Source organism: Galleria mellonella, unplaced genomic scaffold (assembly GCF_026898425.1).
Source record: "Galleria mellonella isolate WM207_F2 unplaced genomic scaffold, CSIRO_AGI_GalMel_v1 utg57, whole genome shotgun sequence".
Lineage (NCBI taxonomy): Eukaryota > Metazoa > Arthropoda > Insecta > Lepidoptera > Pyralidae > Galleria > Galleria mellonella.
The window spans coordinates 8,204,972-8,228,442 of record NW_026442119.1 but is presented as its reverse complement, the minus strand read 5'-3'; the positions used below and the strand labels follow the sequence as shown (position 1 = coordinate 8,228,442).

The following is a 23,471-nucleotide window of genomic DNA, read 5'->3' as shown; positions in this document are numbered from 1 at the left end:
AAATGGTAGCTAGACAAGACTATGTTTGTAGAGATGAGCCCACGTAGATGTCACTAACAATTCCCCTCTTGTCATATCTATGTAGTTAAGATTGAATCTACCTTCAACATTCACCCCATTAGCGTAACTAATTGTGCAGGCAGATTCTCCATTCTATTCAATCTTCGGATATATATACGAATATGAGGTAAGATAGGATTTTTGTGACATTGACATACCAAAGGGAGACTTTGTACAAAAGTCGATTGCTTGGGTACCTCTATCCCATTTGTGTTTCAATCGTAAAGCAGTTGTGTTTGCAGTTGCGTTGTCATTCCTGAGTCCTCAGGAATGACAACGCATAGGGGTATCATGGGTGAAACAGTATACTTTGTTATGTCCATGGTACTGCTCACGTCTATAGGCGACGGTTACCACTTTCCATCAGGTGAGCCGTCAGCTTGTTGGCCATTCCAAGTTGCATAAAAAAAGACTAAAAAATTACATGATAGTATGTATAGAAATTCACAGTAAAAGATCTCATCGAGCGTTCAATCTTAAGGAATTTAGGTACAAATATATCTTTTAATTGCAAAGAAGATAGGTATATTGATTACATATTTATATTATGACTGCACATAGCATTATATCTACCTCCACATAGCATTATACTGAAATTATTCCATATCTCATTACTATTTATTCAATTTGAAACAGCTCTAGGTAATTGTAATATTAACTAACTGTAACTCGGTAAAATAAATCTACATACCAATACAAAAAAACGAAAGAAGAAATATACTATCTAACTACTACAAAAAGTTATAGTTATAAAAAACTGTTTTATTCGTAAAAACCTTGAACAGCGGATCTTTTTTCTAAAGACAGCAGCAGCTACAGCTTGGGATTCTTCAAAAAGGACGTCATAAGATTTCTAGAAGGTAACACTCACGTTGGTGTCCCTGGTATCGCAAATCGTCCATGGGCTAACTATTACATTCCATCAGAAACATAAAATTTAAAAAATGCCAAGCTTAGGCTTGCAATTCTTCCATTAAAAAAACTTGTAATTTAAAACCAAAACAGTTATTTTAGTTAGTATCTATGGTAACGGCTATTCAGCAACTTTGCTATAAATTGTTATGTAATCGATTGCCTATCGACATTTTTAGTGACTGTATCCATATTAAACATCTTTATTAGATATTATTAGGTATATTCAAACTTCTTGCGTTATCCATAATGAAGTTACAGGGGGTCAAAAGTACCTACTGAGTATAAAATACAATGTCTTCGAAAAAACGATGATTCGGGAAAAAAATGGTGATAGAGCTATACGCGAATTGGTAGGGTCACTACCATAACTCCTGATTACCAACAGATTAATTGACTATACCTTTTCAGTAATCAAATACATGTTGCGCCACAAAACAACCACAAACAATTGAAAATATTTTTTTAAAGCCGAGTCCCATCTTTACAAATACATTTTACTACACAACAAGCAATTTTTTACTTTACAAAAAAGCTATAGCAGATTCAATTGTCTCAAAATTAATACGGTACCTACACGAAAGTAATCTGTATCGATTTGAAAATAAATGTGTATCGCGTAACTTAAAATTTAAACAATTTATAGACGTAAGATACTTTTAGATGTTACTTTAAAAAAACTAAGAATGAGAACATTTCCATAACTTTTATAGTACTAGTAGACGTTTTTATGTACAAGGTAACTACTCCCTCTAGATTTTTCTGTCCATGCCTGTCTCTTATTCCTAAGAATTTTAAGAAATGATGTCTTAGCATTGATTTGTATTATACAGGCTGAAAATGGTCACTGATAATTCTTTTGCACCCTTTTTAGATCAACAAACTGTTCAACTATCAAGTCGATATAAAATATACGTGATTTTCTCTTTCTTTAGAAAAAAACTCGTTTAAAAGAGGAATTTCACCGTATATAAGAAATCCGTGTGCGATTTACATGTACACTCAGAAGAGGCTAAATAAATTTCATTTATTTTCCTGCAATTTCAAACACGCTTTGATCAGTGAGTCAATCAGTCTTACTTTTATTTATGTGTAAATATCGGTATGTATATTGATAAGTTGCCAACAACATATTAATAATAATAAATAAATACTAACAATAACTCTTACTTGTAAATGCTACGTGCTTGATATAACAACGATGATAAATTCTGACCTGTGACATCGGTTTCTTTCGTTTTGTTCCTTATCATAATATTTGCCCACAAGATTATCATGTTCATATATAAATTTGAGAGCCATTTGTAATAAACAGCAGAATTGTTCTCAGTATATTGCCGTCAATCACACAGGTGGATACCACAATGATTACTTTAAATATCTTCCTTGTTTTAGTGATATATCAATGTGCCCTCTCGGGTAAGTAATAAACATTATATTGATTATGATTTTACTCATAACTGTGTAACGTCATTTATACATTAAAGATAATTTTTCCTTTAGTAGTTAAAAAAAATTAAGAAAAACTAATAACTATAGTCTTTTATTATTCTTTAACTTTTTTCTTAATTTATGTAACTTCGTACGAATTCGTTGCATTCCAAATGACTCTTTTTGAAAAGATTTTCCCTTTAAAATGTAACCTTTGCTTATACTTGTACTAATCAGTTTTCACTTTTAGGAGTATATTCTTTTATATTTTTTTATTATAATTTACATAATATTACTTTTTGATATGATATTATAAAAGAACCACCTCACCGTTATAAATATTCAATTTAAAATACTTGACTTGTTTTTAAACATGTTTCTCAAAATTGTTTAAGAATTTTCACATTCTTTTTATAATTTAAAATATTATCCCTGCGGAACATCTAATAAACACGGTTATTTACGATAGGATATGACAACTTTATTTTGCGTAATTATCAATCTATTTCTGAATAAGATCTGTCTAAGTTTTGTATATTTTTTTAATGGATAATGATGGAATGGTATCCCCGCCTGCGCTATCGGTATACACTGACTGGGCACCAGTAAGGAGTGATAGGAGAGCATGAAAGCAGGTCAGTTAGCCCACCGTGACAAATGCAACAAGTCACGATGGTTACCAGGAGGAACCGCGTGGAGGTCGATCTGACAGGATTTGCTAGCAATGGGACCATTAGTCTCCATTACTAACAGTCTCTTTCCCCCCAAGTTTTGTATATAGGTGACGAGTAGATGCATAGCGAGTGTAACTAATAGTGATAATGACATACACTAGTGAAAAATTGAACGAAAAGGATAGAGTTAAGTTATTTAGCCCATAGTTTGAAAGTTAGAATTCACTCGAAATATACCATAATATTTTCTAAGAGAACGAATTAGAGATCTTTTTTTAGTAAATCAAAATGGAATGTTAACCCTATCTACACTATCAATATTTACTGACGAGATAGTAGTGAATGTTATTGGATAAGGATGAAGTCTGGTCAGGTGGCTCATTATGACGAGTTCATAAGTATAAATCCAACTCGGCTGGGCAGCGTTCGGAAAACTGTGCCACTTCTTCTCATCAAAAATATCTCAGAGTTTGAAGACGAAGGTTTTTAAGTTGTACTTCTTGCCAGTGATGACCTATGAAACCGAAATATGGTTCTACTCGATTGCCCGTGATTGCGAAAGCTTCAAATTACTCAGTGGGCTATGGAGACAACTATGCTTGCAGTTTTTTTTTTGTATGACAGAAACCAAAATGAGGATATTCGCAAAAGAACCAAAATCATTGACATAGCACGAAGGATAAGCAAACTGAATTAGAAATTGGAAAGGAGTTGGTCATATAGTTCAAAGAAGAGTAGGAGAGGCCTATGTTCAGCAGTGGAGAGATAATTACTGAGAGGATAATAATGATGATAATAATAACTGTGAAAGTGTATAAAGTAACGATACGCGAATTTAGTAAAACGGCTTCTAATTATTCGACTGAGCAATTCACTGGAATTATTCGAATGATTTTGAAGTCATTCAACTACTAATTTTACTTTATTTTTGTTTTTGGCCCTGTGGTGTCAGCATAGAATAGGCCACCCCTTCCTTTCTCGTGGGTGTCGTAAGAGGCGACCAAGGGAGGGCAAGGTTTGAGGAGCAGCGTCCCTCTTAGAACATCTCCAAAGCCTAACTATGGTTGCCTATCCGTCTGCCAAGGGTGGCAACTACTTATTAAAGGGAGGCTTATGTTCAGCAGTGGACGATCATGTTACGATTATTTTACTAATTGCTAGAATCATTCAGTAGTAGTTGTTCATGCACGAGTTGATGCGAACGTAGCCGAGTCAGCCCTATCGCTGGAATGCCTTTTTTTTTTGTTAATAGTTGTTACCAATTTAGTACGAGTATGTCTAGTAAAAATATGCAATTTTCGGTGCTCATCCATAAATGAAATAGTAAACCTGAAATTATATAGATAGAGCATCGAGTCTCAAAAACAGTTCAACTTTTGTCAGCTTATTGTCAAATTAGTTGGCTCGTTTTTTTTTATCTGTATTAAAGAATACAGTAATAAAGTATACAGATACTTACGCACATAATCTATCTTGACGTATTTATAACCTGAGGTTTTACGCATTAAAAATCCAAAAAGTATGAAGCAAAATAAATATAAAATTTATAAAGGAAATAGTCACAACTATTTATCACGCAAAATTGTATTAAAAATTTGACCCGCTTTTCTCGAAGCATTTGTATGGAGACACTATCTATATAATCTAAGTAATAAAGTATATTTTTATTATTTAATTATATTTTAAGCGAACGCAGTTAACCGTTCAAATAATGTTTCTGGAAAGTTTTTTTTTTTTTTTTGGTCGTTTGTCACCTACTGGACTTTGTTTTCATTACTAGATATTAAGATTTTATAATTTTATCAATCACGTAATATTATTTAAAGTACTTGAAATTTGTTCATTTATACTTTGTTAATATAATGGAGTTCTTTCAAGAAGTCACAATACGGACAGTGAATTTTATTAATTTATTAAACAGATTAAACTTTATAATGCTGCATACTGTAGGCGGATAGGATATACAAAACTAATATTATAACACCATATATAGGTATATGATAGTATTATCTAATAGAGGTCAGTCAGCGTACATATTAATTAAATATTATGTTTGTGTGCAATGTAGATAAAGTCCATTTCATATGTAATATATAAGTACCTTAGTACAGTACCTTATATAATTTTAAAAATAAGATTTAATTATTGTTTTGCTTTTGTAAATCATAAATGTAATGAAAACATTTTAAAATTAAAGTTAATAGAAACACGTCACAGTAATATACATGCTGAAACGAGTGCGCCGAAAGCTTCTCGCATGGATAGTTATAATCCGAAATGAGATTAACGTTTAATACCTATATACTAAAGTATATAACTGTATGTATATAAAAACAATATTTGAAAGTAGGATTAATCATACTAGCAATATAAATATGAATGTTTATAAAGATATTGAAATGTATAAATCAGTCGGAGACATTGCAGGTTTTTTTTTAAATATATATGACTAAATTACAATCAAATAGCTAAACTGGTCTAAATTTAATTCGATAGATAGATCACAAAGGATCCTTTTTATTTCATTTTCTGCGGGCAACACCGCATTTCTGAAAGTTATGTAATAATACTAAAACGAATTACCTTGTGTAACAAGACAATCACTGAATAGTTATTTAGATTAATAAACATACAAGTACAACAAAAACAAATATAATTGTGCTAATAATTATAATAATGAAATTATCAACGAGTGATAACATAATCCATAAACAAGCGTCACATTATTATAATACGGTCGTATAAAAGTGATAGTTAATTTGTAAAACCAAAAGTGGACTCCACGAATGATGTCATTACACAGATTCTAATTAATATGCTTATGTGACAAAACATAGAGATAGTTTAAGAATAAATACTATTCTTATAAGGATACCTTAATCTGGCCTATGAAATACAATGCAAACATTTATATTTATATGTAATATGAAATTAAATTCATTTCCTAATTATTATAGTATATTAGTATTATGCCCCCAATAGAGAGAGGCCTATGTTCAACAGGTGACAGTTAATGGCTGATATAATGATGATGATAAGTATTACTATAACTGAGAGTTTATAATCAGATATACCTATTATATCATTCTATTTTTTTTTATACCACTGAGGTGGCAATCAAGCATTCGGCCCACCTGATGGTAAGCGGTTACCGTAGCCTATGAACGCCTGCAATACCAGAGATATTACGCGCGCGTTGCCGACCCTGAAGAAATCTCTTTACCCCCCTTTTGAAGAACCCCATGCTCTAGTCTCGAGAATATCATTTAATTTTTATAATTGCTATTTACACCCTAAAGTAAATAAATAAATAATATTAATTTTAGATAGAATAAATATTTTATCGTATAAAGCATCCTAAATATTCAAATCATCAATCTCTTATCAGAGTGAATATAAATCTTTTAAGATTTTTTTTATTATATACCACTAAGGTGGCAAACAAGCATACGGCCCAACTGTTGGTAAACGCTTACCGTAGCTTATGGTAAAAACGCCTGCTATACTAGGGGTAGGGCTGAAGACGTCTTTACCCCTCTTTTGAAGAACCCCATGTAATAGTCTCTTGGAAAAACCTCGGCAGGGAGGTTATTTTATAAGTAAAAGTATTATATTGATAATATAGTAAATTATGGGTAATTTTGACATTGACCTCGTGACCTAGATAATATTGAATAACCAAAATATAAAAATGATCTATGGAGAAGACTCTTCAGAAGACACTCAGAAGAAGAAATTTCAACAATGATTGCGAATGTAGACTTCTAATTATTAATTGTTTGTTATCAATTGTTATATGGCTATTAATTTTTACACTGTTTTTTTTAAACCTTTATTTATTTTCCTTGCAGATGGGAGTAAACTCAACTTATCGACAGAGCCTTGTGATGTCAGTGATATAGAATGCATAAGCAAAGCAACTCAAGTTTTTTTGGATAATACATATCAAGGGATACCAGAATATAATATAAAAAAACTAGACCCTATTACTATACCTTCTTTAGAAAAGTCTATTGAAAAAATAAATTTGAATGTTCGGTACAATAATTTAAAGGTAACCGGATTTAAAAATCAGAAGATTTCACATTTCACGTAAGTTTTTAACCACATAATAAACTATGAATTTAGAAATTAAATATTTTAATATATATAATTTTGTATATAATTAATATATATATGAATAATTAACTATATTATCTTACTAATATATTTTATAAAATATGTAATAAAATGTATATACGCAAATTAATATGTATGTAATACGTATTTTTTCCAGACAAAACTATTAAGTAATATTTGTTTTAATAAGAGCTTACGCCGACTAACTCCAATCATCTGCCTTTTTATTGACCTTTAAAATAAAATTTCTTAAAAGCTTTAATAATAAAGTCTAACGATATCTACATTATCTGTCAATTGTCAAAAACAAATATTTTCAATATTTCTGACTTTTTTATTTAAAAAGTGCTATCATAGTAAGCTAACACGCTAATCATACAATAAAAATCTTGTAAAACTATACCTGAAATTTTAAACTTTAATGGAAAACAAAATTTATAATCTACAATATATGGTCTATTCAACTTTTCTGTTATTAGGTTTTAAATCCACTGTTTGTAAAATAAATAAATGGAAATGCTTATATTGGTAATATCTATCAGGGTAGTAAGTAACATTCATCGTTTATTGTCAAGTAAGACTTAAATATGAGTGTCTTTAATGCAAACAAGTCCGTGACAATTTTTTGCTATAAAAAACAAAAACTTCCTAGCACACAAAAATCCCTCGTCTGCGGAAGCTTTTGATAAGACACACTATTTTTTTATTTTCAATTATCATTCAAGTATTAGGTAGGTAGGTGCTGAATATAGGCCACCTCCTATTAGGTGGATTTATCAGTAGTTACCACGCTTAGCAGGTGGGTTGGCAACCGCAGTTAAGCCTTGGTGATATTTTAAGACAGACGCTGCCCATCCCTCGACCATTAAATTCCTTTAGTCGCTTCTTACGACACTCACGGGAAAGGAAAGGGTGGTCTGTTTTATGCCGGGACCACACGGACGTTTTATTAATATGTTAGATACTATCAATTGGGTGTGAACAGCATGCACTTGTATCAAGAATTTTTACGCCGTATTCGATCAGAAAGACTTTAACATATGAAAGTAGACTCCGGTCTCATTATAGTATTAGTAGTCATTGTATCCATTACATTCTTTTATAACTTGTAAAACTTAACTTTTGATTAAAAAAAGCAATAGCTGAGATTCTTGCCCGTTCTTCTCAAGTGAAATTGCATACTGAACTGAACGGTAAGATTCATTAAAAATTACTATTAAAAATGCTTTTAATTAAGTTCACTTGAATATAAATTAATTTTATACATTCTTATGTTTAACATTCCAAACACTAAGTAGGTATTGGAACTTTTAATAGCGGTAACAATATCTCCTCAACAAGTTTTATAACGAAGTTTCCATATAGAAAGTTGCGTATGGTATATCTTGAAAACATCATTATAATAGGATACAACGTATATAATAAATTTTAAAAATTTACACCTCTAGTATTTTTTAAGTAATATGTTATATTATAGTCTTGCTTTTAATAGAATGAAATTTGAAAAAGAAATCACATAGATAGCTACGCTAACGCCCATATAAAGTATGTTTGGAAAATTTAGATTTGATCCTAATTTGATGGCATTAAAAGTCAGTCTGCTGTTTAGTTTAACCTATTGCTTCGCTATATTTACACCTAGTATCTTATTTAGTATAACTAAGATATATTGATTGACCGAAATAAAAAGTATCTTCTATCTCTCTCCATTCCAAATACATGAAATCTCATGACGAATGATTAAATCGTGAAAACGTCAAAACATTGGTAATACTAATAAGGCTTAAGGGAATAAAACTATAATGTAGTTTTTTTTTATATAACTATGAAAAAAAAACAACATACAATATTTGTGTTTTTAAATTTATTGAGAATAATTTTTGGAATGTATGATGTAATATTAAAATAAAATAAAAATAACAATATGAAATTAATTAAAATAATGGAAAGAATTCTGTTATTGTACACTTTTTAAAATTGACCTTCTTAATGAACGATAGTGTGTGTGTGTTCGTGTGTAATAGGGTGAGAAACAGGATTTATTTAACTCGCTTTGTAACTACTCAATAACATTTCATCATTAACTTTTGATTAAATATTAAAGATTGATTTAAAATTAAGTTATTCATTTTAATATTGGCACTTAATTTACTTTATAGCTATTTTGTTTTATGCCTAGTTTTTGATTGTTTGGGGTCACTATTTTCAGTATTATTTTTGGCTGTTTATATTTTATATACCTAAAAACATAAAATAAATTAAAAATAATTATCTCTATTTTTTTTAGATTAGTTAGAGATACAAAGGCAGTAAATTTCAAAACAAAAGTAAATTTCACTGCAGAAGGAGAATTAGTTATTGAATTGCCTAAGTCATCAAAAACCTACACAGGAGAAGTCACAATCGAAGCTAGTAAGTATATATTTTATTTTCCTTTTGTATATAACTTGACAGATATAACTTACTCTATTTTGCGTGCTCCGAGGGTAATAAAATATTATTATGTTATTAAACCAAGAATTCTCGGGCATTTAATTGCAATTTCTTTACAAAATTCTTATTTGATTTGATAATTTAATTACTTTAAATATATACCATAATTATTTTTAACTGTTTAATTAATATTTGGCCTTAAATATACAAACTCTATTTAGCATTCATAAGGATATATCAGAAGATGTGATCATTATAAACATCTAGAACAGTAAAATTACAGTTTTTATCACATATATAGAAATAAGTAGATATTTCAACTATCTTGTTACATGTCATATTTACAATAAAGCCTCATTGTTTTATACCAATACGAAATTCGCATACATTTTTACGTTTAATTTACATTTAATTTATATTTAATAATATCAACCTCCGGACACATTTTGTTTTTGTGTAAATTAAGACACTTACGTCGTTTACTGGATGTATGTCAGTAGTTTTGTAATGATTTTTTATACGAAATACCATCAACCTCTCAAGAACGTCCATCCCACTCGTATTTTTTTCTGGGAAGTAACTATGCCTGAAACGCTGTATTTCGGTTTGAAAGGTAAGATATAACTGTAAAGTTGCAGACTATAAGGGTTTTATGGTATTTTACGAATGGAAACACATGAGGTTACCATAACATAGACGTCATAGTGTATTTTTTTTAATGGATAATAATGCAATAATAACCTTTCCTGCACTAACGGTATACGTTGGCGAGACGCCAGTGAGGGATGATAGGTAAGAATGAAAAGACAGGTCAGTTAGCCCATCGTGATTAATACGCCTGAAATACAACACAATGGTTTCCAGGGAGACTACTTGGAAGCCGACATGACAGAGTATATTGCTAGCAATGGGACTGATGGTCTGCATTATTTATAAATCCTTCCCCCCATATTTTATGATGCTCACACCTATATGTGATAATTACCACCTTCTATCAAATTAGCGCTTAATACCTAGATCATTCCGAATTAAATAAAAAAATTACATAATTAAAAATATTGCATATCTGTAATTACAGGCGCAGAAGGTGGAGCTGCTTATAGTTATAGCGTGAAGACTGATGATAAAGGGGTGGAGCATTATGAAGCTGGTCCAGAAACGATTTCTTGCGAAATATTTGGTGAACCCACGCTTAGTGTGAGTTCTACCCTTGAAGATGCCTTGAAACTTGGTATGACGTCTACCTTTTTTTTATATATCTCATCATCTTTCATCATTTCATTCATTAACTGGTCAAGCCTTCCATAAAGGGAGTTTTTCCAGTAGTTGCCACGCTTGGTAGGTGGACTGACAACCGCAGTTAGGCTTTTAGAGATGCTGCTGCAGATCTATCTACCAAGTTAATCTCTCAAAGTTCTTAAGTCGCCGCTTACAACACCCACAGGAAAGGAAGGAGTGGCCTATTTTATGTTCACCACATGTCAACCATATGTGAACCACGTGAACGTTTTATAAATATATAATTATAAATTGTTTGTAAACAGCACGCGCTTGCATCAACTTTTACGCTACATTCGATCAGAAAGACTTTAACATATGGAAGTAGGCTCCGATCTCGGGATCCTCTCACATTACACCGATTAAACAATCAATACTTGTAATCTGATCATTTTAATAAATAAAAAATCGAAACATATATTTGCATAAATCGAAGACAATGAAACTAACGATTAGCAAAAAAACAAGAGAAAAATAAATAAGCTTATTTATTAAAATATTTTTAATTTTGTTTTTATGACACTTGTAATGACAAACAAACTGACTGACTGACTGTCTACTTGATCGAAAATGATAACCGTCACATAAAACATGGGCAGCATTATGAACATCACAGAATACACTGGATACCCATGGTACTGCTCGGGCATTGCCATTTCTAAGAACGATGGTGTTATACCTCCACACCCGATAATTTCATTGCCATATATAGTATATTAATTAAGTAATTAAAAAACCAAGATAAACGGGCAATAACTATAATTATGTTGCATTATATTTAAATATATATTTATTTCTATTATATTTACAGATTCAGATTTTAAGAAAATATTCACGGAATATGGTAAACAACTAACGGAGGGTCGTAAACAAACAGCTTGCAGGATAGTCGAAACAGTTTATGCTGTGTCTGTACACAACATCAGAGCAGCGGCAAGAATATTACCGAAGAGTGCATACTTCAAAAATGTTTAACCTGTGATATATAATAATGATAAGCATTACTATATAAAATTACTCCTTCAATTTGTTCTCCTGTGTCCCCGAGTAACTTCCAAAAGAAGTCTTTATTTTATATTTATTCATACTATACTATATCATATACTGAAACATTTAAACAAAATAATATCTTTACTAAGATTCTTGCAATATCTTAATGTAAATTAAGCGGGAAAAAACGTAGCTAAAAATATATAGTAATATACAAATAGCAGACACACTGTCATTATTAAATCCAAATACACTATAATCATTAAAATCAAAAAGTAGTTTTACTGCCTTGGATTTGAATTTTGCCTAATTATTTAAATTTAATTCTACTAAGCTTTTTGCTTTTGATTAATAATATAACCCATACTTTAAATCATAGATGAATGCTAAGCATATTTCTTTGTGTAAATGTGGTCCCAGTTTTAACTACCTGTCAGACCAATTTAAGAAACGAACTTTTGTAAATGCTAGAAATATAGTCTTGAGTTTTTGTTGCCTACTTTCTCAAAATACAGGGTAACCTAGCTTGGTAGTGTACTTACTACTTTATACAATTATAAAAATATCAGGCATAACTACACCCCTGGTAAAGTAATAAATAGTACTTATACACTGAGTCCAATTCGAGTCCTGTCGAAGAGATTGTGTATTAAAACATAAAAAAGTAAAATGAATTAAAGGTTAAGTATACTTTTTTCGTATTATACAACAAAGTCAACTTTAGGGTAATGGACTTAAACAAAGTAATTTAATTTATTAACGATATTTACCAAAGAATTATTTTTATACAACTGAGAATGGCAAACAAGCTGACGGCCCACCTGATGGAAAGTAGTAACCGTTGCCTAGAGACATGAACAATACCATGGACATAACAGAGTATACTGTTTCGCCCATGATACCCCCCAAGCGTTGCCATTCCTAAGGACTCAGATGTTATTCCTCTGTACCCTGTAAATTCACGCCATATCCCACCCTTCAAACCGAAACACAGCTATGCAAACACAACTGCTTCACGGTAGAAACGCGAATGGGACAGAGGTACCCAAGCAATCGACTTTTGTACAAAGTCTCCCTCCTGGTACATTTAATAAGATACTGGGACATTTAATAAGATAGAGTACTTGACAACTAGTCTTATTAAATATTAATATTAGGAGACCCTTCCGCTTATTTGCCATAACAAGTTGCATAAATCATACCACTTTACCTTTACCTTATATCCTACACCCGTACATCTATCTTTATTTAAAATTACTGCCGAGTTTTAATCACATATTGCAGCAATAATACACAATTTTTATGAGACTTTGGTTTGTGAACATTTTAATATCATTCTAAGTATTTCCTAATTGAAACGTAAAAAATAATAGGCAAAAATAACAGATGGAGAAACTTTTAAAGACTTTTTATTGCGGTATAAATGCTCAGAGAATTTAAAGTAAACCTTAGCAGCGATAATAATAGTACAAATCAATAAATTCTAAATAAAAAAATTTAAGAACAGAAGATGGGCACGTTGCTTTTCCTAAATGAGTTCGCAATTGCAATTCTCGGGTGGCTCGATTAATTTATTTTTAAATTTGTTCGACTTTGAGTGGCGTACAAAAATATCTTTTGTCTAGTCTCTTATAACTTTGGATATCTCTTGGAGACTAGACAATTAGCGGAATTATGTGGAACTTATATTTATAGAATAGCACCTACCATATTACACAGTGATACTACCCTTTGTCTACCTAACTATAACAGGCCTTTACTCAATTTTAATCAATAAGAAACTATCTCAATTTCTGATATTTGTCTCAATACATAATCAGATATATATTTTTTCTAAAGGAAAATATTTTTCCTCATACTACATAATATAATTTCTTAATATAAGTCATAATATTTCGTAACTGAAATACCTTTGTCAATTGATAAAGCCCTGAACAACTTTTCATAACTTTCTTAAATTAATTATTATTTTAATGTAACCAATATACAAACTTTAATATAGCTGAATTTACTGGGTACAGAGGAATAACACCTGAGTCCTAAGGAATGGCAACGCATGGGAGGTATCATGGGGCGAAACAGTATACTCTGTTATGTCCATGGTACTGCTCATGGCTATAGGCGACGGTTACCACTTTCCATCAGGTGGCCCGTCAGCTTGTTTGCCATTCTAAGTCGTATAAAAAAAAACCAAAAAACTCGCACAAAACGAGTTGCAATGTCGATTTACTAACGCAAAGGATAAGATATTGTTAGCAGGAATACATATACATATGCTACATAGGTTAATCTCTACTCACTTCCTCTTAGAAATCATCTTGGTTATTTTTATTGTACTTGTCAAAATGAGCCAGACCTAGTTTCATCTTATTCCCATCCCTCACTGATGCTCCACCAACGTATACAGCACAAAAGAGGTAAAAAATACTGTCTGATACCAATTGAGTATAAAGTAAATATCCATATTCATGTATCCAGATACCAATTATACGTATTCAATTCCTCATCCACAGATATACATCTATAACAATCCGACACAATACTAAAACATTGTCTTGTTACAATTTAATTATATAAGTAAGATTTTTACCTGAATGTTTAAAAAATAAGTTTCATTTTAATATACCACCTAGAAGGGGCGTACTCCATTCTTTTTCTTTCTTCTAATATTCACACGTACAATGTTGAAGGTAAAATCAACTAGCAACTAGCAAAATAAAATAATAATTTTTATAACCCATTTAAGATTTGCAAAATAAACTGCTGTTCCTTCAATACTTGTTAGGTTTCTTTGCCTAATTTTGTATCCTTCCCGTTTGCACTTGTAAGGTTGCCTGTAGTAGTATAACCATTCATCTTCCTTTGTTATATCAATCAATCAATATTATTAGAAATTGGTAACAAAGGCTATTTATTTATTATTATTATTAACTGATATTATTATTTAAAATAATATTATATAAATAAAAGATTTTATTTTCAAAATTCTTTCATCTATGTATGTTATAACAGTACATTATCAGCGAGAAACGTAGGCTGTATTTGATTTAAAAAATATATTCGAAAATAAATGTGTCTGCCATTAAATAACGCCTGCTATACTACGTAACGCAATTATTCACTAGATCAAATATGAACATATAACGAGTTGTGCTCGTGATTTCATCCACATAACCGAGTCGTTTTAATTGATCGACTCTAAAAATTACACTAAATATCCACGTCCATTTCATACAATATGTGTATGTATACATTTCATAAACATATGATATGTTTAGAATCTCAAAGGTAGCTAACGTATACCATGTCGGGGGAAAGGAATTGTTAGTGATGGAGACTGAGAATTCCATTAGTAGCAATATACCCAACCAGAGCGATCTCCTCGCGGTTCGCCCTGGAAACTATCATGGTTAATTCCTAGTGAATTCATCATGATGGGCAACTGGCCTGTTTTCATTCTCATCTATCACCCTTCACTGGTATTCCGCCAGCGTATTCCGTTAACGCAGGCAGGATTACCATTCCATTTTCACTCATCAAAAAAAAACGCATACCATGTCAGCTCGACTTCCACACCTTCTAAAATGCAAAAATGCGTAAATGGCAAAGCAACCCGTCCTCGCTATTGGATACAAACAACAGGTCAACTCGAAATATGAGAGAAACAAAAATGAATCTATAGAGACGATTTTAACAGGTTGATACGGTGAGAGTCGATCAAGAAAAATAAAATATTGGAGTGATTGACATAACTGAATGGATTTGACGATATGATTCTATACATAGGATATAATCATACACACATACATATATGAATAGGTAAAAGTGAGGTAATTGAAATTATTACTAATTGATTTGATTCTATTTACAGGTGACTTTGATGGTGACGATTTAAAAAGAGATGTTAAAAGGCGAGTTCAATATTCATATATATTACACTGGTATTTACAGGTTGTTGGTGAAGATACTGATGGAGAATGCAGAGATGATATACCTTTTTTCGTTTTAATATTTTTATTTTTTAAACTATCATTTTCATATGCAAATTTGTGCAATATATACACTTAAACACATTTAATGTATTATTTTCATATTTGCAGACATCAGCGATACTGTCATAAAAAACAATCACTGTTACCTGACTTCATCTTCCACTGATTCTCCGATATTGTATATCGTTAGCATAGATAAGTGCACTATTCTATATTTACCTATCCCATTGATATTATAAATGCGACTGTTTATAACGATGGGTGTATGTTTGTAACCCTTTCACGCAAAAAACATACAATATTATAATACAAAACTGGGATACAGCCAGCGAAAATAAACTCGCTTTTTCATTCATAATATTCGAAAAAAAATTAATGAATGAGTACGAAATATCTTTATATGAGTATATAACATTTATAAGCGATTAAGCTGACCTGAACCAGAAAAACATTTAAAAATCAGATTAGACATGCCACTTTTAAAAAAAATTTCATAAGAACGTTTAAAAAAATTCATTGAGTCTCCCTCCAATCTTTTGAAGCTTACAAAAAATATAAAAACTTTTATAATTAGTATACGGCTGCGATTGATGCATTACCACTTTTCATATCGGGGCTCTAACCCTACATTACGTAAAAAATTAAAGCTAATCTTTAAAAAAAATATTTACTTCAAAAATTAGAAGTTTATTTTGAAATACAACGTGTACATTTCGCAATCAACAAATATATTAGTTGACCTCCTCGTGATTAGATTCGTCACGATGGGGTAACTGATCTGCTTCTTCCTCGCCTATCATCCCTCACTGGTACCCCGCCAGTGTATACCGATAGCACAGGCGGGGTTACCATTCCATTATCATCCATTAATATATATATATATATTAGTTAAAACAAAATGTTATTAAAGTTGCTATTTTAAAAGTTTTATGATTTGTTTTATATGTTTTTCGTTTGTGGGTAACAACAACCGAACTTAATAAACACTGACTACTGCTGGTCAATTATCTGCATCCATTACATTATCATAGGTGAAAGGCTAATTTTTCACCTTCAGATAACATTATTCTTAATAACCGCTTAATTAGTCTCATTTATTAATGTATACAGGCATTGGTAAATTTTAGGCTACCTAATTATTTCTATATCTGACAATATAAAAATTATATGCTTTTTGTTACACCATCCTAAGGGCAGTTACAGATATTAGTTTTACATATTGTTTTAATCCTTTACTGCTTTATTGCTTTCATCCCACTTTAGGCCAAACATCTTTATAGGAAAAACAGAGAAGCCTCCTAATTCACGTAGACAAAGCTGCATATAGCTAGTTAAGTCCATTTACAACTAGTACATAAATTTATTTTAATAACTTTATAAAAACCAAAAATTCCAATTACAATACTCATAATTTTTTGTATCTTGAAATAACATAAAAACTCGAAATTAAAGAACATTGTCATTATTTTCCTGTTAAATCATGTTACCATTTTAAAATATCTTGTAACATACAAGATATTTCAAAATGGTAATTTAAGATTATTATTGTCCGCTATATTATATGTAAGTGTACATAAGGCAGAAATATCTCTTCGGTTAATCTAATTTTAATCTATCGTCATCATTATTTATATATGCATTAACAATCTAATTTACAAGTATATATATATATATATATATATATATATATATATATATATATATATATATATATATATATATATATATATATATATATATATATATTTCTGCACTTTATATATTATATATAGTAGATATGTAAATGTAAAAATAACATGTATATGATATATTATATTATTATTGTACTATTAAAAACAAAATAAAAAATAATGTAATAGGAAAAACGTTAGTCACAAAAATGAAAAGGGGGTATCGGTTCGACCATTGAAAAAGAATACGAGTAGATGGATTTTGAAAGAGATTTATCGAGCGTGAATATGACTGGATATGATGAAACATGTATATCGAGCATAGTTGAATAAAAAGATAGCGTACTAACAAAAAAGGCGAGAAATATCTGTTCAGGTGGACTACCACAAAGAAAGTCAGATAAACATGATATTTACAAAATTTTACATTTATATTAACCTGCATTACAAAGTGGGCATTGATCTCTCTTAATGTGTAAGTAGAAAATGTATATCATCGTACCATCGTACCATGCTAGGAATCACTTTATTCTATTGTTTTATTTTGATTTTCCTTCTCTAGTTAGTCATATTGTAAGTCCTATTATTTTTTGAGAAGAGATTGTACTATTAATTATACAGAATAGCGATTTCATTGCTAGTTTTTGTATTAATCTGTCAAACTTTACATATATCTTCACGTAAAGTAAGTAAATTCTCGATGAATTCATCTCGTTGAACTAACTGACCTGACTCAACTTCACCTATCATTGCATCAATTCATATCATTTTGTCATTCAACATAGACTGCACAACCGAAATTAATTCTTCACTCACATTCATTTAATAAAACTATGATTAGTTCTTTAGTATGAAATATTAAGATATGCTGTGAAATATTAATACCTTACTCACTCACTACATATCCGTGTGTAGTCGCCCCTAATAATTGACAACTGTTGATAACAAATTACAATATTAATTCGAAACAATCATAGTTACGCTCATTATATTTCTGATTTTGTGGAAGCCGTTCCAAGTTTTTTTTCTATCAAAAATGAAAATACTTGTAATATTTTTGATACTTTTAATTTCTCAAATTGTTGTATCAGGTAAGTTAATTTAAAACTGAATAATTAGTAATGTCAGGTGAATACCAAGTTTTCTACCAATAATTTAATGTTCGTAAATTTTTTTTATTTTAAATTTCCAAATAAAGATACTGCTTTTCTTTAGTTTTTATATGGCATTATCAATAAATAAAACATCAAAATCAGCCACAGAAATTTTATTTTGTAACCCAAAAAATATAAAGAAATAATATTCTTTTAAACTGAGAATAAAAACTGCATAATATACATTTTTCCAAATATCAATTTATAAATAAATTTCATTTAAATTTTGACTTTGATTTTATTCCACTTCTTCAAGGTTTTTCTTTATAAAAATATTTAATTTTGATTGAACTTTAAACAAATTCTGTCAATATTTTTATATTTTAAAAGTATCTAAAGATGAACTCTTTCAATAAAAAAAGAATAATTAAAATGAATCAATTTTTCTCATTATTTTTTCTATTATTTTTTTATATTGTACATCTAAATGTATAACGTTCATAAATAAAACCAAACAAATTGTTACATAGATAGACATACAGAATATTTTAAACCGAATTCAAGCGAAAAAAGATAAGGTTTAACACAATTATATAATTATGTAGTACCTACTCATTTCTTGATTTCAGATATTGTAAAAACAGATCATTGCTCTTTAACTGACGCAAAATGCTTAACAAAAGCGCTACAAAAATTCTTAGAGGAATCAAGCCAAGGAACCCCTGACCTGACTATGAAGCCAACGGACCCTTTCACAATCCAAAAACTTCAATTCACTCTAGATAAATATCAAACGGAGTTATCTTACGAGGATTTAATAGTGACTGGATTTAAGTACCAGAAAATTTCCAAGTTCAAGTATGCCTTTATTTCAGAATTTATTATTAGCTGTTTAAATTTCCTAAATTTAATTCGACAATAAAAAAGCGATGTCTGTAATACATTTGCTTTGGAATAATATTATACTAATTATTATTATTTTATAAATTCTTTTATATTATGTATATTTATCAATTTCATTATATTACAGCTTAGATGTCAATACTCATGATATAGAATTAAATACGACAGTCGACTTTACTACCACAGGCACTGCGAAAATTAACTTCATCAAATCTGGAACAACTTACATCGATACCTTGAAAATTCAAGCAAGTAAGTTACCATTATAATTATTAAAAGCATACTTATCTGTACATAATATAAAAGCATACATATATGTACTGTGAAATTCTGAATTAATATTTTTAAAAATTTCAGTGTTAGTGTAGCGGCTTGATATATAAACAAATATTAGCAAAATGGCAAGCCTTTCAGTAGAAAAACATATGAGCAACATCGTCTATCAGTCTATCCTTCTATCACTCATATTAATTTATCTTAGTAATAATGCTATCAATTTTTATTCGAAACTTGGTATAGTTTCAAATAATAATGACCCAACTATAATGCAAATAAATTAATTAAAAATTATTTGCTTTACTAAACAGTTGGCCTGTTAATATATAAAAAAATATTTTGTCTAATAGAATTTTTTTTAAATAATAAGTGAAAAATATTATTTAAGTCATTTTTTTAAATTTTATATTGCTTCGCAGATGCAGTCGCCCGAGCTACTTACAATTATACACCAATTATAAATAGTAAGAATGAAATTCAAGGCTATACAATTGGACCTGAAACAATTTATTGCCAACTTATCAATAAACCTAAACTCAAATATACTCCAGTTATAGAACAAACATCTCTGAACAAAGGTATTGTAATATTTTTAACAAAATTCTCAATTGGACTATATTTTTGTATATTCGTTAAGTGACTTTTCCAACAATTGTATATCGATTTCAAAGAATATTTTTAATGAAAAGAGAAATTGATTAGTCTCCTATCTATGGCTGTAACTTGACAGCCTTAGTGAAAAAGTGTCTAGTTAGCACTGCAGCTAAAGGCTGATCGTATCTTATTTATCACAGCCGTATATGGTCGAACGATTTTTAAATAACATCAGATGTTTTCGAAGATTTTTGGTTGAAAGATGCAATCGATCGTTCGAATAAAACATTGGGTGCGGTATGACTATATATAGACAGTCCGTTGCCAATCCGTTGTCTTATTTTAATGCAGCAAGGAATAGCAAATAAGTTTACAATGCATCTGATAGAAAATAGAAACATGTTGTCATTTTTTATTTTCTTACCAACTAAGAGACCTTATCAGTTTTCGTATTCGCTCTTCTAAATTAATGGATACTTTCTAAATAAAATTATGGAAAACATTTTCTACAAGATATACAAAAAGAAATTAAATCGAATTGGGAAACTCAAAGGATTAAATTTGTACGTTATATTTAATTAATAGTTACTTAAATATTACAGAAAAAGAAGAAGTCTATACCACTATTGAAGACGATATCGGCTGCAACATTGTTAAAACTGTGTTTAGCACTGTCATAGGAAATATCCGAGCGACAGCACTACAATACGAAGAGTATAATAAGGAGAACAATAATACATATTAAGAAATAATAAAAAAATATGCTTTAATTCATTAATGCTATAGTACTCTTATGTTTAAATAATAATAAAAGAAACTGACCGAGATCTGCACATATGTTACATTTAAATATATCTTTTTAAGCGCCTAAAAATAAGTTAAAACAATTTCTAAAGATTTTTGTCTCTGTTAGGTGTACCTGCATGAGGAAGAAACGTCACCGCACTTAATTTGTAGCTGTAGCCCACTCATACATAAACAATATATCCCCTTTAGAAAATACACTTTATATCCTGAGGAGATAAGATAAAAAAATCGCTACAAAAACCGTTTTATAATTCATGTCACTGATAAGAATTAGCAGTAAACTTTAAACAAAAAGGGCGAGCACAAAAGATTATGGAAAAAGCCCATCTTTCAATAGCAATAACAATAGCTATATCCACAACTGTATTAATGCAAATTACAAAGCTATAAACCAGTGCAAATACTATTTTGAAGCTTAATCCTTGACTATATTCTTTTATGCAAAACGCGTCTATATAACCGATTTCCTAAGGTTTTTTTTTTTTTATACAACTTAGAATGGCAAACGAGCTGACAGCCCACCTGATGGAAAGTGGTAACCGTCGCCTATAGACATGAGTAGTACCATGGACATAACAGAGTATACTGTTTCGCCCATGATACCCCCCCCATGCGTTGCCATTCCTGAGGACTCAGGTGTTATTCCTCTGTACCCTATAAATTTACCCCATATCCCACGTTTCAAACCGAAACGCAGCCACGCAAACACAACTGCTTCACGGTAGAAATACATCAGTAGGTGCGTTTTCGTTGACATGACAACAATAAAGACACAAAACCTAGATTTCTTGTTAAATTTCATAAACGCAACAGCGATAACATATATCGATAAGTTTTTTGCCATTTGTGTATGAAAGCAGACTATTATAATCATTTTTGGATGTATGTATACGAGGAATATTAAAACTCATATTACAATATTTTTTGTTATAAATTTATGTCTAAATAACCCAGTAAAATTTTTATAAAATTATTTAGCTATGCAGTAACTATTTCTTCTCTGTATATGTATGTATACTCGTAAATCTTGTGTCACAGTGTTTATAGTCACACTCCGCCGAAACGACCAGACTGATTGTAAAAGTTGTAAAGTATATTTTATATCGCTAGGTGATTAGGGTGTCCCTATCCGGAAAAAGTTTACCGAGTCAACTAGTATAAATACTAAATAAAGAATTTAAAATTGATGTCGTAATTGTGTAACTAATGCAAAGAAAAATGGATCAATTCATATTCACCTCCTTTTGGATGTCTCTTAAAAAATGAAGTAATTACATTGATTATTGGGTGCACTGCTAAACAATCATCACACTTTTTATTAAGACCATTATTCCTACCTGTAAATATAATATTCATGTACTGAATAATATTGAATATCTTCTGAAAAAGTATTACATGACATAAAAGCGTATAAATTAATTCGGACTCGCTGTCACTAAACAATTCTCTTGATATTCAAGGAAATTCAAGTAGATAGTCAATTATTTCGTAAAAGCCAGCCCAAAAATAAATGAATCCCATCAAAGATGTCTGTAAACGTCGATGACGTCAGTTTCTAAGGCAATTCGTTCGATATATTGATAAAAAAAATTCTTTTGACATTTTTCAAGTATGTTTAAATATAAATAATTCCTCATCTTATTATTTTTGAGCAACTAAAAAAGTAAACAAAGCGAACAAAACAAATAAAATATTTTGATTTCTATACGTCACCAAATAGCTGTCCTGCATGGTTACATACATACATACATACATGGAATAATTTGCTGTTTAAAAAATAATATATTTCCTACATACAACTAGATATGGTAAACAAACTAACGGCCTACCTGATAAAAACTAATAACTATTGCGTATAAATATAAATATTTTCACGAACGTTCAGCGCTCTGCAGAAACTACAAATAGTCGCTGAATCTTTGAAACTCTTTTCAATTTAAAATAGACTTACGGAAGTATATTGTTATGAAGTACATACATAGAGGAGGCTCAGAGCCCGAGTAGTGGGCTGGTTTCTTCATCTTGCGACTTACAAAGTTGTCGGTACTGCGAGTAAGACAGCTAATTTTATTTAAAAACTAGTTGAGTCCGCAAATTCTTCGGCTTGTATCTTTTTTATAAGATAATATGGGATAACCCCGCCTGCGCTATTTGCTGGCAAGGTAGCAGTATGGCTATTGGTTAATCATAACAAAATCACTAAGAATTAAACACAATGGTTGCCAGGATGAACCGTGA

General features: G+C 30.3%; 2 protein-coding genes across 2 annotated transcripts; both read left to right on the top strand.

Moving 5' to 3' along the window:
* Positions 1-2,240: 2,240 nt before the first annotated feature.
* LOC113509668 (juvenile hormone-binding protein) lies at positions 2,241-12,172 on the top strand. Its single transcript, XM_026893059.2, has 5 exons — positions 2,241-2,391; positions 6,929-7,169; positions 9,484-9,608; positions 10,708-10,860; positions 11,719-12,172. The coding sequence occupies exons 1-5, from the start codon at positions 2,337-2,339 to the stop codon at positions 11,880-11,882; spliced, it is 738 nt and encodes a 245-aa protein (XP_026748860.2). The 5' UTR covers positions 2,241-2,336; the 3' UTR covers positions 11,883-12,172.
* A 6,343-nt stretch (positions 12,173-18,515) lies between these two features.
* LOC113509632 (juvenile hormone-binding protein-like) lies at positions 18,516-21,259 on the top strand. The gene is made up of 5 exons (XM_026892997.3): positions 18,516-18,650; positions 19,283-19,511; positions 19,684-19,808; positions 20,252-20,410; positions 21,029-21,259. Exons 1-5 carry the CDS (start codon positions 18,596-18,598, stop codon positions 21,169-21,171), a joined length of 711 nt encoding a protein of 236 aa, XP_026748798.2. The 5' UTR covers positions 18,516-18,595; the 3' UTR covers positions 21,172-21,259.
* Positions 21,260-23,471: the final 2,212 nt, after the last annotated feature.